Below are 17080 nucleotides of genomic sequence, written 5' to 3' on the forward strand. Positions count from 1 at the left end.
TTATAATAACGCCTCACTCCCCCCCAGGTGTGTTCTCTGCACAAACATGCATTGAAAATGTATTTATTCCATTACATGTCTCCCTCACTATAACGCCAATTTTCGATCTGTGTTTTATATTGGTGATAATCTACGCTCTCGTCCTAGCCGGGGGAAGCCGTGCACCCACTGAGTAAAGGTTTATCTACAGCTGGCTGGTCATAATGATTATTAGTAACACCGAGCTGTAAGACACCTTTTTGAACCTGTTAATGATCATCTTGGACAGTGGTTGCCGTCTCCAGTCATCAAGCCCTCTAACAGTCCAGAAATTAAGTTTAGCCGTGCTTAAGCACAGTGGGCTGAATCAACTGTGGCACGAATTAAGTATTTAAACACTGTACTGGGCCTGAGTTGACACTGATTCTGTAGGCTAAAGGCACACATCCACTAGCAGACCTCAAAACGACTGCACGATTACGACATTGTAATTGTGCAGTCGTTTGACTGTCTGTGCTGTACCTACACTGAGCGAGCAGTCGTTCAGTGCAGGCACATCAATCATTCCCTATCATGTTCAACCTGACGTTATAGTCAGGTTGTTTAGCATGTTTGGCCGATGATGGATGTCTAAAAACGACCAGCGGGAGCGCGCATCGCTGGTCGTTTTTAGACATTTTATTGAACGATTTGCGAACGATTAATGAATGTTATCGTTCAATCGCTCATTTTAAGCGTGCAGTGGATGTGTGCCTTAAGATGCCCGAAGTGAGTAATCCTGGCCACATAGGCTGCTTTTGCTGGGACCAAAGTGGATCATTCTCTCTTGCCAGTTTTGTGAAGGTCACGTTAGTACCAGTTTGCTGCTATTGGCGCATGAGTTGCCCTATTTCGAGGTTTCTAATGCTGCATACGCAGGGGACGATCTGTTGAGCGTTCGATATTGCTGAACGATCTCCCTTGAAATTCCCGGTGTGTTGGTTGAATGATATCATCCATCCACACATAGGAAAAAGTGAGGGGCTGGGCTGCACATCCTAATATTAAACAGTAACAAACGTGGTCAGACTTACAGCTGACCTTTATAAGATATCATTCATCCACACACCAACAATATCGCCAACGACCATTCCCGTACTGCAGGTACCGATAGATATCGCCCAGGTTGGCCTGCATGATTGGACGATTAACGATATTATCATCGTCCATGTGGGAATGCGGATTGTTGGCAGCATAAAAATTAACGATGAACGATATCGTAATTGTTCATTTAAATCGTACCGTGTGTACGCAGCATAAGTCTGTCCCCAGTAAATAACAACAGATCAACATTCAAATTCTTATTGTGCATCCGACCGTTTTTCACAGCATCTGTTTTAGTGGAATTACCCCGATCAGCCATAACATTTAAACCATTCACAGGTGAAGCGAATAACATTGATTATTTTATTACAATGGCACCTGACAAGGGGCAAGGCATATTAGGCAGCAGGTGAACACTCCGTTCTTGAAGTTTGTGTTGGAACCAGTAAAAAAGGGCAGGAGTAAAGCTGGCCACACACTAGACCAACTTACATCCAATCATACAACTAGTTGATTGGTTGGAATGAAAATCTGGTAAGGTATGCAAGCAAATGACAATCAGCAATTTGCTCCCGAAAGCCGGAAAATGGACAAAAACTGTTGTTTGAACAAATTGTTTAGATCAAACATTTAACAAACTTGTCTGACGACCATTTTCATCTGTTTTCTGTTATTTAGGAGCAAATTGCTGATCATCAGTTACTCTCATACGTTACCAGATTTTCATTCCAACCAATCAACTAGTTGGATGGTTGGATGAAAGTTGGTCTAGTGTGTGGCCAGCTTAAGGATCTAAGGGCCTGATTCAGCTTTGGGAATAGAGTGAGAAATAGCACTTAACTGTGTACCTGGACAATCCATATTGCAATGCAAGGGGTGTAAATACATACATTTTTTTTTTACATGTGGGGTAAATACTGGCTGATTTTGCATGAAGCCCACAAATACTGCACAGCTTTATTATTACTCTACAATATAGATGTCAGTTTGGACACGTCCCTCCCAAATCTAAATCTCTCTGCACATTTTAAATCTTCCCCCCCTGCAGTGCAGCATGGTGGTGTCACCAAGATGGTCAGGTGAGAGAGATATCTCACTCTTTCTACTTCAGGGTCCATAGGGGGTCCACAGGGTTGACCTTGGGGTATAGGTTGGGAACCAAATCCGGGCACCACGCAGTTAAAGCTTTTAGCTCCCAGGATGCACTTGGGTCCACTCTCCCTATAACCCCGCCCCCCAGCCAGAGGCACCTCAGTTTAAGTTGGTGCCCGGCCGGAGTCGGGTCACCGTTACTGCAGGGGGGCTGCTTAGCAGCCCCTAAGCTTAAAAGAGTTTTATTTTATTATTTTTTTTTACTACTCTTCAGAGCGGCAGCATCAGACTGTCCAATGGACGTCTGAGCTGCCGCTCCTACACCCCGCCGGCGCTGCGACGCCAGTACAGATCTGGGGATCGCAGCGGGACCCCAGAGTCTGTACTAGCCGGGCTCTGGAGGAATCCCTGGGCTGCTGCCGGATCGACGGGGACAGGTAAGTCGCGTGGTCACTGCTTGCGGTGACCCGCGTGTACATGCAGCCTTATGCCTCCGGTCTCTGGGGACAGACCGGAGGCGCTAGCGGTGGCGGCGGGCTCCCCCTCCATGGAGGCATACCCCGCGTGTCCACAGCCCACCAGGGATTATAGCGGCAGCGGGAGCCGGCATCCCGGGGGGTTAATTGCTAGCCAGGGGAGGAAGCCTTCCCTGTCTAGCGGCTCCTCCCCTCAGCTCAGCGCGCCTTTCAATAATACAGTCTGGCGTCGCTGAGCTGCTTCCTCCGCGGGCCACGCTTCTTCTGAGGTCTCCAGCGGCCATTTTCTCTCTGTGGTGCTGCAGAACTCTTAGGATGTCAGTGAGCCCAGTCCCCCTGCGTACCTGGCCATTTTGGGTGAGTGTACACAGCGCTATAGCCTTCCCAGACACTGAATCTGGGCAGTTGAATGTAGCGACATTGTGCAGTATATTATATGTCATGCTTATGTATGTATATATATTTTTCTGCATTGTATGTGACTTATGCTAGTGCTGACTGTCTGCTTTTTCTCTCACCTGTCAGTGTATATCTATCCCTTTTCTTTATCTGCCCTAATACAGGTGTACCTGGGGTGGTTCTGAGACCTCACATATATATATTTGTTAATATCTGTGAGGTTTGTCACATACTGTTGCGTGCTGCACGTTGCCATATTTTAGATGGAACTGTGAGTTGCGTACGCTGATAATGGGTTCCTGCAGCTAATCTTAGCGTCAGTCAGGACCGGTATGGCGCTGCTTAATATTTCCGTCAAGATAGTCAGATATATCTGACCAGGAGATTGCACACGATTCTGCACCCATTATTGCTATCCTGCAAGTCATAGCCTGCAGGAATTAGTGCGGAGGATTTTAACTCAGAAAGGTTTTCGTATGCGGCACCATCTGGTGCCGGGCCCCTTGCACGACCCCCTTAAAGGGCGTTGTTTCTCAGGATCCTCTGCTTTGAGGATCGCCGGGCGGGCCCCATTGTCGTCACTCGCTTGGAGTTACTTCACCATACTGCCCTTTTGAACTCGGGGTATCTCGCAATTTCTTGCAATTTACCCCTGTGTCACAGACTATCGCTCCCTGCCGGGGTTTTTCACAGTACATGAATTACCTCCGATACCACATCGGTCTGTCATTCCCCTTGCAGGGATTACCACAACGGCCACCCTGGTGGATGTCGTTTTATACGAAATACTAATTGGCGTGATATACGCCCTGTGGTTACTGACCAGTGGCTCTGCCGTGAACTGGATGGTATATTCGGCTCTTTCCCTCTCACATGGGGGGGAGCCGATCTCAAGTATTATTATCCCTGCTTTGGGGCTGGTAGCCAGGCTCATTCTGGATATAGAGAATGTCGATCCTGCACCAGTATCATACATCTCCCGTTTTCTGCCCAGCGGGTGGATCTCATAGCGGGAGTCTGGCTGTCGCCAGATACGAGGAGTCACAAAGGCCTCCTGTGTCCCATTCCCTGAGGGTCCTCACAAGTAATGGAAATCCCCTTCTGGGATGGATTTGTATGTTAATCATCGGGTTACAGGCATTAATACGCCTCCCATCCCGGCCTGGACGAATTTTACGGATCCGTAGGTGGTAACTTTGCCTGAAATCAATGTACTCGTTTTCAGGGCCTGTTGCCCGTCCTACCATGGCCATCGCATGGTGATGCTTTTGTGACGTTTTTCCCCTCCAACACGTCTGAGGTTCAAATATCTTTTTGCCGCTCACAAAATATGCAGTGGTCATATGTGGGATTACCTCATGGGATGCCGGTCTTCTAACTTTCAGGGTTTCGGCGGCGTCTGTATCCGCCGCAGTACCCTATGGCTGCGTTATGGGAAAGCAGAGGTGCACACTCCTTCCAGGGGGAAGTTCTTGTTTGGTCCTGACCTTGACAAGATCGTTGCATCATTGGCAGTATCACTAATGGGGAGATACCGTCTTTAGCTACTCCCACTACATTCGGACTAACTCTGTTAAGTCTTTTTGTCCTCAGGGTCAGCCTAAAGGCCTGTTTTTTCCTAGGCTGTCGGCCTCCACGGGGGCCACCATATCCAGTACCGAGCAGTCCTGGACTTCCGGACGACCCTGTTTCTACACCTGAGGATATACCCTCAGCCTGACGGGACAGGTCTACATCTGGGGAATTTCCAGAGTGAGGTACTGATTCTCAACGGCCTCTCATTGCTCATGCAGCCTCTTCACAGGCATTGTTACACGGGCCCTTCTTCAGAACTGATCAGGGCCTTACAATCCCAGAAAGCTATACAGTCTTTGTGGTAAGCAGAGCTATTTCGGCCAACCTCACTATCTCAGTGAGGGACTGGTTGTTCTACTTTCTTTTTGGGGCGGTGACCGACTGGTCCTCCTTTGCCTATACTCTGTCTCAAATCCCTGAATCAGATTCCAACGGTGCCTTGACTCAGGTGGAATCGTCCATGCTCCATCGTCCGATGTTTGGAACCTGGGGATTTTATGGTATATCCGAGTATTCAGGATACGTACCTACGGGTACATACAGAGCCCTCTCATCAGCATGGGTTCAGGTTTGCTGTGCCACAGCAACACTTGTAAGTTTCGGGCTCTGCCTTTTGGGGCTGTCCTCAACTCCACCGGGGTTTACCAGCTTTATGGATTTTCTGACAGTTCACCTGTTCAGTGTATCCGAATGCTCCTTTCTCTGGACGGTCTCCTACTTTTAGCAGGATCACCAAGGTACTTTACCGCCAGGTCAGGATAACCGGGGCTTCTTCTCGTCACAGAAAAGTCCTCCCTGCATCCCTCACAGGGTTTTCTTCATCTGGGAGCACTGCTGGATTCTCAGAATCTGAGAATTTTTCTGGCGTAAGACAAGATCTCCACTCTTCAACTTCGAGTGTGCGGATATCTACGCAGTCGACATATGTCATTACTCTTTGTGATGCGCGGTCTACCAGAGTGTCTACCTTTTGGTAGGGTGGAATGTGCTCAGTTCCATTCCAGGCCTTGCCATAATTGACTCCCCTCCAGATGGATCGAGTTTTTTCCATCGGATCGCTGTTCGAACGATGATACTTTCTACGGAGGCGAGTTGGTCTCTGTCCGGGTGGCTATGGCCATCTCGTCCGGGGTGTTCTTTGCTAAAGACAGTGTCTGGTCCGCATTCATTTCGGGGCAGTTGGACGTCTGTCGCTTCTGCCCTGCCACTTACCTTGTTGATACTTTAAGCTGTCTTGGACTTTCACTCTGGCCTAACCCATTTGTCACGGTAAACCTGAATAGGTTCAGTCCGACAGTGTCACAACAGTGGCTTCCATCTAGGCAACACTGGTAGTTGGGTGGCAATGTTAGGAATGTCACCCATTCTGACATAGTCCAAGGGTCTTCTCCTGGCCAACTCTGCGGTGTTTATTCCCGGAGCTCTCCATTGGGAAGCGGGCTTCCTCAGCCGTCACGGCGTGCATCCCGGGGACTAGTCTCTTCTCCAAGAGAGGTTTCAACTCCTGGTGAGCAGAGGGGGCCTCCCTGAGGGGATTGATCCCCATGGCCTTCTGACTCGATCACACATTACCGGTGTTACAGTCCAGCTCTAGGAGTACTGAAGCTACCTTCAGTGACTCTTTGTCAGTGAAGTGGTCCTTCCACTTTGTGTACCTGTGTCCTCCGGTCTCCCTTCTTCCTCGAGGTCTTCGGAAGTTTAATTCGAGACGGAGGGGCTTTCCTTCTGGGGGCTCCAGGTCGTCCCAGACATCACTGGTACTAAGATTTTCGGAGTCTCCTCCTCGATGCTCCGTTCCTACTGCTTCACTATCTGGACCTGTTGTCTCAGGGTCCTTGTTTTTCCCTGGATCTGGATCGCTTGTCTTTAACTGCGCCCCTACTGTGGTCCTCGGGCTTCCCTGGCTCTGTCTTCATTGAGATGTTTAGAGCAGATAGGCCAGACTTTGCTGGGATCTGCCACGGACTGTGGCATACATAATTCTTATGGTATCGTACCTGTCGATACGATCCTCCGGTGTCCAGGATTTCCAGATATTCTGGCATTCCTTCCAGCTGGCTTGGGTTTCACCCTTGGCCTGGCCTTCCTGACAGTGCGGATCTCTACACTGTCGGTATGGTTAAGATATGGAATTGCTCCGCTCTGGTATCCAGTTCATCCTTTGGAGTGTTTTCTGGATTATGTCTCCACTTGTCCTCCCTAGGGACTCCTGGGGAGTTAGTAGTGGTTCTTTGTTCCCTCCGGGGACAGTCAATGGAACCGCTGGTTGTGATAGCCATTACATGGTCTATTGTTTAAGCTCTCTCTCTCTCTCTCTCAGGGTGTTTAAATCAACCAGGAGAGTGTCTGCATGGGGAGCGTTCTCATGTGGCTCCCTCTTCTGGAGGGCATCATGTCAGGGTGTGAGTTGCTCTCGCCCTGTGTTTCTTCTTAAAGTGGTTTTTAGGTTCCATATTATTCTGGAACTTATGGTATGGCCATTCAGTTCCCAGTCCTCTCGGCTGTTGTGGCCTCATGGACTGTGGTCCGGCCTCTTTGGCTTTATGTGATCCGTTCAAGTTCCTTATGGTAAGCGGACTCCTTATTGGTGGTCTGCGGTTTCTGGTTTTAACAGGAAACGATGGCCGGCCTATAATGAAATGTTGACTGGATGGCCTCGTATGTCTTCCTCAGGGGCCTACCCATGGGTGGGCATTTCTGTCGTTGAGGCTTGTTTTTTTCTCGGGCCGTGTAACCCTCGTGGGCGGCTCGTCGTGGCGCCTCGGCTGTTTTGCCTTACTAGGTGTCCACGTGGTCTTCTGTCCATACCTTTTTAAGGTTCTAGGCATTGGTTTCCTTTGCCTCTCAGGATGCTTCCTTTTTCGCAACGGATTCTCCTCTCAGCACAGGAGCGTCCCCACCCTTGGTTGAACTGCTTTGGGACATCCCCAAGGTCAACCCTGTGGACCCCCTATGGACCCTGAAGTAGAAAACAAGAGATATGGTAAGAACTTACCTTTGTTATCTCTGTTTCTACGAAGTCCATAGGGTCCACAGGGCGCCCGCCCTGACGCACCTGGCTTCATATGGGCTGTGTTACTGGTCACCGGCTTCCCGTCTCCTTTTCTGTGAGTATGGTTCTAGAGTGTTCCAGTTTTCTCTCTCTTTTTCTCTCCTCCTCCGGCCTTTGGCTACTTACAATCTGAGGTGCCTCTGGCTGGGGGGCGGGGTTATAGGGAGAGTGGACCCAAGTGCATCCTGGGAGCTAAAAGCTTTAACTGCGTGGTGCCCGGATTTGGTTCCCAACCTATACCCCAAGGTCAACCCTGTGGACCCTATGGACTTCGTAGAAACAGAGATAACAAAGGTAAGTTCTTACCATATCTCTTGTTATTCCCAACTCTGAATCAAGCTCTAAGTGACTTGACAAGGGCCAAATTGTGATTTCCTAGACCTCCTAAAGTCTATCACAACCTCCTTAGTTTTCTTACTATTTAAAAGCAAATTACTTCTCTCCCCTGCCTTATCCCACAGAAGAGCTGCTACAGCACAAATTGCTGGAAATGTAAATACTTGCTATGAGAGAGAGGGGTCAGAACACACAGAGCATCACAGCTTGCTGTATATGGGGCTGCGTAGCCGCAGACCGGTCAGAGTGCCCGTGCTGACACCTGTCCACCGCCTGTGCGTAATTTAACTGGGGAAGAGTTGGGATCGGAATGCACAGTACTATGGGAAGATGGCACGCTGGTGGAGGTAGCGTGCTGATCTGGGCAATGTTCTGCTGGGAAACCTTGGCTCCCTGGCATTCATGCTGACGTTACTTTGATACATTGTTGTAGACCAAGTACAGCCCTTCATGGCAGCGATATTCCTGATGGCAGCGGCCTCTGTCAGCAAGATACTGCACCCTGACACACTACAAACCTTGCTCATGAATGGTTTGAGGAATATGACAAACAGTTGACTTGGCCTCCAAACTCCCCAGCTCTCAATCCGAGCATCTGCGGGACGTGCTGGAAATCAAGTCTGAGCAATGGAGGCCCCAACTCGCATCTTAAGGTGCCCATCCACTAGACGATTAAGTTGAACGATAACAATCGTTCATAAATCGCTTGCAAATCGTTTGCAAAAAAATTCTAAAACGACCAGCGATGCTCGTGCCCGCTGGTTGTTTAGACATCTATCATCGTGCAAACATGCTGGTCAACCTGACGATAACGTCATGTTGAGCATGTTAGGAGATGATTGATTGAGCCTGCACTGAACGACTGCTCGTTCAGTGCAGGCTCATCACAGACTGACAAACGACTGCAATGTCGTAATCGTGCAGTCGTTTTCATGTCTCCTACTGGATGGACACCTTTACAGGACTCGCAGGATCTGTTGCTAATGTCTTTGTGCCAGGTACCACAGGACACCTTCATAGGTCTTGGGGAGTCCATGTCCTGACTTTTCACAGCTGTTTTGGTTGCACGCAGGGATCCTACACAATATTAGGCATGGTGGGTGTATTATTTCTCATTTGTGTTTTTTACGGCTTTATTGGGATAGATGGTAAATTGTGCTTTGTGGGTTACAATGAGATGTCCTTAAACATTACGCCGGCTCCAGCTGTCTAACTCCTGGGGATTGTCGTGCCCTACTCTGACCAATTATTATTATTCGGAAGCCTGTCTGTCCTGTTGTGATTGGCGCTGCGGTAACTGTTCTCTTTCTCCTCCCCGCAGAATCACAACGATATGTGGAGAAACTACTTTTCTGACATCGACTGCTGCCCCAACGCTGTTTACACCCACTGTTACGACTCATCCGGGACAAAGCTGTTTGTAGCAGGCGGCCCTCTGCCCACCGGTCTCCACGGAAACTACGCCGGCCTCTGGAGCTAGGAACGCAGAGAGATGGGCGCCCGCAGTTAACCCCCTCCCTCCCAGAGGGTGTGTGTGTGTGTGTGTGTGTGTGTGTGTGTGTGTGTGTGTGTGTGTGTGTGTGTGTGTGTGTAGTACATCGTCGGGCCCTCTTACAGCCAGTGGTTTATACAAGCTGAGGTTTTTGTTTTTTTTTTCCCTTGTTTTCTGTTTTATCTGTAAGAAAGGAGAAAAGAAAAAGAAGGATCTTTACTCAGAGGTGCTTAAGGGCCAACCGCATCTTAACAAAAAAAAAAGTTTGAGCTTTTACGTGATTATAACTTCTCTTCTAAGAAGTTAATTTTACTCTCTCCAGATTTGACATTTTCCACACGCTGTCGTCGTTCAGGATTCCCTCCTCCCTAAAGCTGCAGTCTCTCGCTCTTCCTGCATTACAAATCACTAAGAAGTTCGCCACCAGGGGCGAAACATGGAGGTCAGCGGCAATTGCCATTCCAGAGACCCGGACTACTGTTGTAGAACTCAAGCACCTTGGTCGTATATCCCATTAATCATGTCCTGCAATAGATACTATGTTTACCGGTATTTGCCACTGGCTCTCTTGGGTCTATAAACCGGACATCATGAATATTACCGCACATTCCTGCCAGAAGACGCGGGCTGCGGCGACCTTTTCTGTGTACTCTACGCTTCAGGGGGACTGCAGCTGTACTGGAAAAGAGGCCAGCACCTGTCATTAGCTGTGGACAGATACATGTAACCTTTGGTGGCATGGTCCAGGTTTTCTGTGAAAACCTGGGGGTATGTAATTATTATTATTATGTATGTGTGTGTATGTATGCGTGATGGCGTGTGTATGTCAAGTACATAACATTTAAATCACTTGGAGTGAAGAACTATGTCATTAACATTACTGTTAAAAAGGATCTTTGTTCATTAGGTTCAATTTTATCATCTGTTTTTTATTTTAAATGTAAAGGATTCTAAAAACAAAAAATGTATATTGAGAGAATGAAATCAATAAATTGTAAAAGGAATGTGCTAAACTGTATGTATTTTATTCCCCATCAATACAAATGTGCGTGTGACAGGTATGTAGTTTGGGTATAAGTATTGTCTTCCTTTGTGAATATATAGAACAGACAATTAGTCTACAATAAAGAGCCGAGTGAGGAGCGACTGGGAAACGTTGTTGGAGGGTGCTCGGTGCTAGGCAACTGACCCCTCAGCTATGTCTCGGCACCATTTAATTTATTATCCTTTATATGGCGCCACGAGGGTTCCACAACGCCTTATAAAGTATATAGAAAACAGTGACTTACAGTACAAAACATCGCAGGACAAGGATGTGGTTTATAAACATTGCTGCAACAGCGGTCAAAGTATCCAAATAAGCAACAGGGTAATGGCAACTAAGGGTTGGGTGTCGTTGTAGGGAGTATGGAATATATTATAGTATAAGTAAGAGATGGAAAAGCACATGAGGGTAGAGGGCCCTGCTCGTGAGAGTTTACGTTCTAAATGGGCGGGGCAGACCTACAGGAGTGACACAGATGGGGTAGACAGTTGGCAGTGGGTTAGGATCAGTAGGTTAGGATGAGAGCTGGGTGGCTTTGGTAACAAAGTTGGTCTTGAGAGTCCGTTTCAAATTTTGTGACTGAGAGGGAGAGAGTTCGGGAGGTAGGGAACAGAACAGGCAAAATTTAGGAGGCGGGAGTGGGAGGAAGTAATCAGTTGGCAGGAGAGAAGGCATGTATGTGTGGAGCGAAGTTGGTGGGAGTGTGAATGGAGACAGTCAGAGATGTGAGTAGGAAAGGATTGCATATGTTATATTTTCAACACAGCCGCTGTCCTTGCAGTCATTTGAACGTATTTGGTTCCTGTACAGACCAGTTGGCTCTAGAGCCTTAGATTTTTCTTGGCGTGTGCGTCCGTAGTTACAACATAGCTTATTCCTCCCTTCCGGAGATATATACGTTGTCTGCATTCTCTGGTGGTGTTTACATCACCCTACCTTCATTACCAGAGATGTCGTCACGGATAGGGACCATCGTTGGCTGAGTTTTCAACACCTAGTTTGCAGCCGCTGTTCCAGTTCCAGTCTTCTGAAAAGTCGTATCCCTCTTTTGTCACTCCTGCTGGGAGGGTTATGCCTCCATCTTTAAGGGACAGTCATTCTCTGACAGGAATCATGATATAATTCACCTTTTCTGCCAGATGGAAGAAAGGTAGTTCTCTTCAGAGCGCGAGATAAGCTCGTAGGCTGCTTCACGAGGGCTAACTCTCTCTTACGAAGATATAGACCTTTAATAGTACCATATCGAAGGCCCATTCTGTGGCTAACCTTTTCATATTACCCTCACTGGGTTTATAATGACTACAGGTCTATTTCTCCCTTGGCTGCGATCACTAATATCCTAGCTTACACGCCTTCTGTATCTCTAACGGTACACCTTTCAGGATGCATTCCAGTGTACGCCAAAGAATTGACTTATCCTGCTGAACTAGATCTGCGACAAGTCTCTAATGCAGTATCCCCCATGTAAGTTCCTATTTAAACATCCTCTCTCAGAGCTTATTTGGTTTAATTAACAACAGACTGCAGTTTCAGTTGCTGTTTCGGCAGGCCCGTGAGCCACCCTCCATGAAGTTTCGCATGGTCAGGCTCGGCTTGCATGATTTTGGCGGACATGAAGTGTGAACTTGGTGGAGCAGGTTCTGCTGTTCACTTATATTTGATTCTTTTGTAACCACTATTTTAATGTCATTCTGTGACTCTGTCTCCTTAACCAATGAGCACTTGACAACAAAGTGTTAGTGTAACAAGGCCTCCCGAAGTATCGTGGCATATATATCTCCCTAAGGGAATACTCTCGGGTAACGGGCTGATGCTTGCTTTGAGGCTCTTTCCTGATTCATCTTAGGTTGGACTAGACAGTGACGCTATTATGCTGGACTCTGTTGTGGTTCTGCTACAGTCTGGACTACCAAGCAGGAGACCTTGTTATGTTTTTAAGGATGACTATCCACCCTGAGGTTCTTTCTTGAGAACAGGTGCCTATACTTATCATTGAGTATCTAGGCTAGTTTGTTCCGGTCAGTCCACGGCCTTCTAGAAACAGACTTTGTCTTATCTAGGCACCTTCATGAAAGCCTTCCTGGTGTTCTAGCCTCCCTGAGTTGGGTGCTTTCCTATATGAGGATGGTGTCTCTTGCCTGTAGGCTAGCTCTTCTGAAGCGATCATTAGGAAGCTGTTCCGTCTTCACAATTATATCACTTTTAGAAGTTGTCTGTCGTTTGGCTGCTACCGGGAGTTTGGTTATTTCTTCCAGGAGAGGTGGACATGTTTTCGCCTGGGCTCGCTGAAGGGTTCAGGTTGCCATTTTATCTCTCTGCTTTCAGTATGGGTTATCCTGCTTTTGTGAGCCTCTGCAAGATGTTGTAGTCTCTGATCTCTTTTGGTCAGCCTTCGCTTCTGCCCTGTGGAATCTCAACTCATTGGGGACTTCCTAAGATCTAACGCTTCCGCTGGTTAGAACTCGCTATGGACCGCAAGAACGATCGCGGCTGACTATTTTGTAGTTGGCTATGGCCTTAATATATAAATTTTGTTGCTAGAGTATTCTGGGACCGGTACAGGTGTGTGTGTGTGTGTGTGTGTGTGTGTGTGTGTGTGTATAATGTATAAGTGGGTGTATGTATCTATATAATCTTTACTGCCCGGCAGTGTTAGGATTCTGTTGTCTGAGAAGGTTTTCTCGAGCTTGTTCTTGAGTTGTTTCCCTTCTCCTAACAACTCTTGATGGTGCGCTCTGTTTCCAAGGTCAGGGCTGGTCTGTTTCAGATAATATTAGTGTTTTCTGAGGAAGCTCTTCCTCTGTTGGCGACTAGGGGCGCCATTCTCCTGTTCCTTCGGCTTAGGCTGGGGGTTTGTAGATTCTACGGCTGTCCTGGGCGGAGTCCTGATTCTGTCCTGTGCTCTACGGAACTTGCTCCTCAGCTCTTGTTTTTTAAAACCTTGCCATGCCATCAGTGTGTGGCGGTCCCTGTTAGGTTGACCGCTGGGTCGGCTGGTTTCTCAGCGCTTCCCACCCGGAAGGTTAGCTTTGGGACGTCCCTGTTGTCTGTGCTCCGGTGTCCCCTAGTGGATGAAGGAGAGAATAGGATTTTGGTACTTTAAATCCCTTTCTCCGATTCCACAGGGTACACTGGACACCCACCCAGCTGCTTACCTGCCATCTTGTTTGGTTCATTATTGTCTAGTTAATGTGCAGTTCCTCTGCATTGTATTGTTGTGTGACTGCATGTGTTCAGTCTCTTTTTTTTTTTCCCCATTTTCTGGACGACATTCTCCTCATCTTCCTGTTGTCCTCCGTCTCCAGTTTCTTAACTGGGGCTGATGGGGCATAGAGGGTGAGGAGTCAGTCACACTTCTAAATTATTTAAAGTGCCAGCTCTACTATATCCCCGTCTATACCACACTGTCTATGCTCCAGTATCCCCTGTGGAATTGGAGAAAGGTATTTATTGGTAAGTATCAAAATCCTATTTTTGTATCCCTTCTAGCTTATTATAGTTGGTGTTCTACTTTCTTCAAAGCATTCTGATAGTCTTTTACTTTATTCTCTGCATAGTGGCATGGTACTACGTCGTATGTGCTGGAATCCTGTGCGGTGAGCCAATAATTCCAGCAGTTAGACATAGGGAAGATGGAAGGTCTCACTATAGCAACATAGGTAAGATTATTATTCCCAGTTATGTATATAGCGCACACATATTCCGCAACGCATTACAGATAATATTTGGCCATTCACATCAGTCCCTGCCCCAGTGGAGCTTACAATCTATATTCCCTATCATATGTATACGCACACATATACAAACTAAGGTTAATTGGCTCCCAACAAAAATTAAACCATCAGTATATTTTTGAAGTGTGGGAGGCAACCGGAGTACACGGGGGAAACCCATGCAAGCACAGGGAGAATATAGAAACTCCACACGGTTAGGTCCGTAGTAGGGATCGAACCCACGACTTCAGTGCTGTGAGGCAGTAATGCTAATGAGTAACCTCACTGTATGGAGACATAGTTAAGATGGAGAGTAACCTCACTGTATGGAGGCATAGTTAAGATGGAGAGCATCCTCCCTATATGGAGACGTAGGGAAGATGGAGGGCATCCTCCCTGTATGGAGACGTAGGGAAGATGGAGGGCATCCTCCCTGTATGGAGACGTAGGGAAGCTGGAGGGCATCCTCCCTGTATGGAGACGTAGGGAAGCTGGAGGGCATCCTCCCTGTATGGAGACGTAGGGAAGCTGGAGGGCATCCTCCCTGTATGGAGACGTAGGGAAGCTGGAGGGCATCCTCCCTGTATGGAGACGTAGGGAAGCTGGAGGGCATCCTCCCTGTATGGAGACGTAGGGAAGCTGGAGGGCATCCTCCCTGTATGGAGACGTAGGGAAGCTGGAGGGCATCCTCCCTGTATGGAGACGTAGGGAAGCTGGAGGGCATCCTCCCTGTATGGAGACGTAGGGAAGCTGGAGGGCATCCTCCCTGTATGGAGACGTAGGTCAGATGGAGGGCATCCTCCCTGTATGGAGACGTAGGTCAGATGGAGGGCATCCTCCCTGTATGGAGACGTAGGTCAGATGGAGGGCATCCTCCCTGTATGGAGACGTAGGTCAGATGGAGGGCATCCTCCCTGTATGGAGACGTAGGTCAGATGGAGAGCATCCTCCCTGTATGGAGACGTAGGGAAGCTGGAGAGCATCCTCCCTGTATGGAGATGTAGGTCAGATGGAGTGCTCCCGGCCACCCGGAAATGTGGACAAGTCTCCCAGCGGCTGGGGCAATCCAGCTGCAGCTGCCCACTGGCACAGGTGGTTGTACAATTCTCATTGAATTGCGCCAGTGTGGCTATGTTCCCTGCTCCACAATGTAGGTGATCTCGTCATTGCATAGCAGGTGCTGGGGCTGCAATGGTTACATGATCGCATTGCCACGCCCCCAGACCTGCCTCCTCCACCCCCTGACTGCCAAACCCTGCCCCCTGCAGTGCCGACTTGGCCGGCAAGTATGACACATGCACACTATATACAGTACAACACTGAATACTGGAGCAGAGTGCGTATTATTGGTTAGTAATGTTATGCTAGTGACAGTGCTGCCTTCTCTTAAGTCTGACTTCTCAATATGCATGGAAAGGTCACTATTTCTTACAGGGGGAACCAATCTGGTGGTGATCGATATCCATGGCCATTTCATCGATCCCTTTTTTTTTTTTTTTTTTAACATAGAGGGGAGCTGACTGTGCTATATCACTTGTGCTAGGCCCAATCCTAACACTGTTTCATACATTTTCCTATCAAGTTTGCCTTATAAGAAGCAAGAAGCCTCTTTTTAGCATCCAGTGATTATTTTATTTTTTAATCCGTGCCATTATAGTAGTGCGTTTCTCGAATTTGACCTTCAGGTCTTGGAGCAATGAGATGTTCTTGTTTTGTCTGGATGTTTCTAAGGGCCCCATTTACAAACGAAGTATAACCCCTTTAGCGCTCGCTAAAGGGGTTATACCTTCTTGCTGTATTTAGTAAACAGCGGTAATCTAAGATTACCGCTGTTTGTTCCGCATCGCTCTCGGCATCTAAAAGATGACTGGAGCGTTGCGAGCCCCATTGCCGGCAATGGAGACCCGGCGGTGCCTTTCCGGCTTCAGCGAAGCCTTCCAAGCACTGCCGGGTCTCCCTGTTATGCACATGCGCAGACGGACCGTCGCGCATGACCCTGGAGCCCCGTCGCTGGCAGCGTTAAGCTGCCAGCAGCCCAGGAGAGGACCTCGCTGAGGACGAGGATTCCGCTGGACTTCGCGGGACCTCGCCGGAGGGGTAAGTATTACTAAATACCAGTGGAATTTTCGTTTGTATCACAGTGATACTAAAGGAAAATTCCCGCTGGTATTCCCCTTCGTTTGTAAATGGGGCCCTATGTTAGAAGTTCGTTTATTCTAGATGGCTTCACTTGAATTTTTATTTAATTTTTTTTTTCATCAGATCATTTGTTAATTTCCCACCACAGACATAACAGCGCTCTGGTTTCCTCCCACATCCCAAAAATATACTGGCAGGTTAATTGGCTCCTGACAAAACAGTCAAAGAAGTGTGTGTACGTGTGTTAGGCAATACAGAGTGTAAGCGCCACTGGGGAAGAGGCTGATGTGAATGGCCACATAGTCTCTGTACAGTGCTACGGAATATGTGTGCGCTATATAAGTAACTGGTAATAAATAAGAATGGTAACCGTTCATTGGCAATAGAACAAATCCAAATTGTAATTAATCAAATACTGGCGACACTTCTCTCTGCCATCTTGTTAGCCTGTGCTAATAGGAAGCTTGCTCATTACAAACACAAACCAGAGAGCTACTAACCACACGTATGCATCAACAAGTTTTGGCTAAAATGTCTATAAAACATCAAACACCCCCTCCCTGCCCGCCGCTAAAAAACACCCACAGTGGGGCGGTTGTGCCAAACTTGGGAACCACTGCATGAGGGGAAGAGTAGACAGTGAATGAGAGGCTGAATCAGCGAAGAGATTGGAAGATAAGACCATCAATGCGCTCGATT

General features: G+C 47.8%; 1 protein-coding gene across 1 annotated transcript in view; it reads left to right on the plus strand.

The window, feature by feature from the left end:
• The window catches only part of DCAF12 (DDB1 and CUL4 associated factor 12), a 45636-nt gene extending 35148 nt beyond the window's left edge, over positions 1–10488 (plus strand). Inside the window, exon 9 of the mRNA XM_088442393.1 lies at positions 9314–10488. Coding sequence (XP_088298519.1) covers positions 9314–9472 — 159 coding nt within the window. The 3' untranslated portion in view covers positions 9473–10488. The remainder of the gene's footprint in view (positions 1–9313) is intronic.
• The last annotated feature ends 6592 nt before the right edge of the window (positions 10489–17080 follow it).

Source organism: Taudactylus pleione, unplaced genomic scaffold (assembly GCF_031769625.1).
Source record: "Taudactylus pleione unplaced genomic scaffold, aTauple2 ptg000311l, whole genome shotgun sequence".
Taxonomy (NCBI): Eukaryota; Metazoa; Chordata; class Amphibia; order Anura; family Myobatrachidae; genus Taudactylus; species Taudactylus pleione.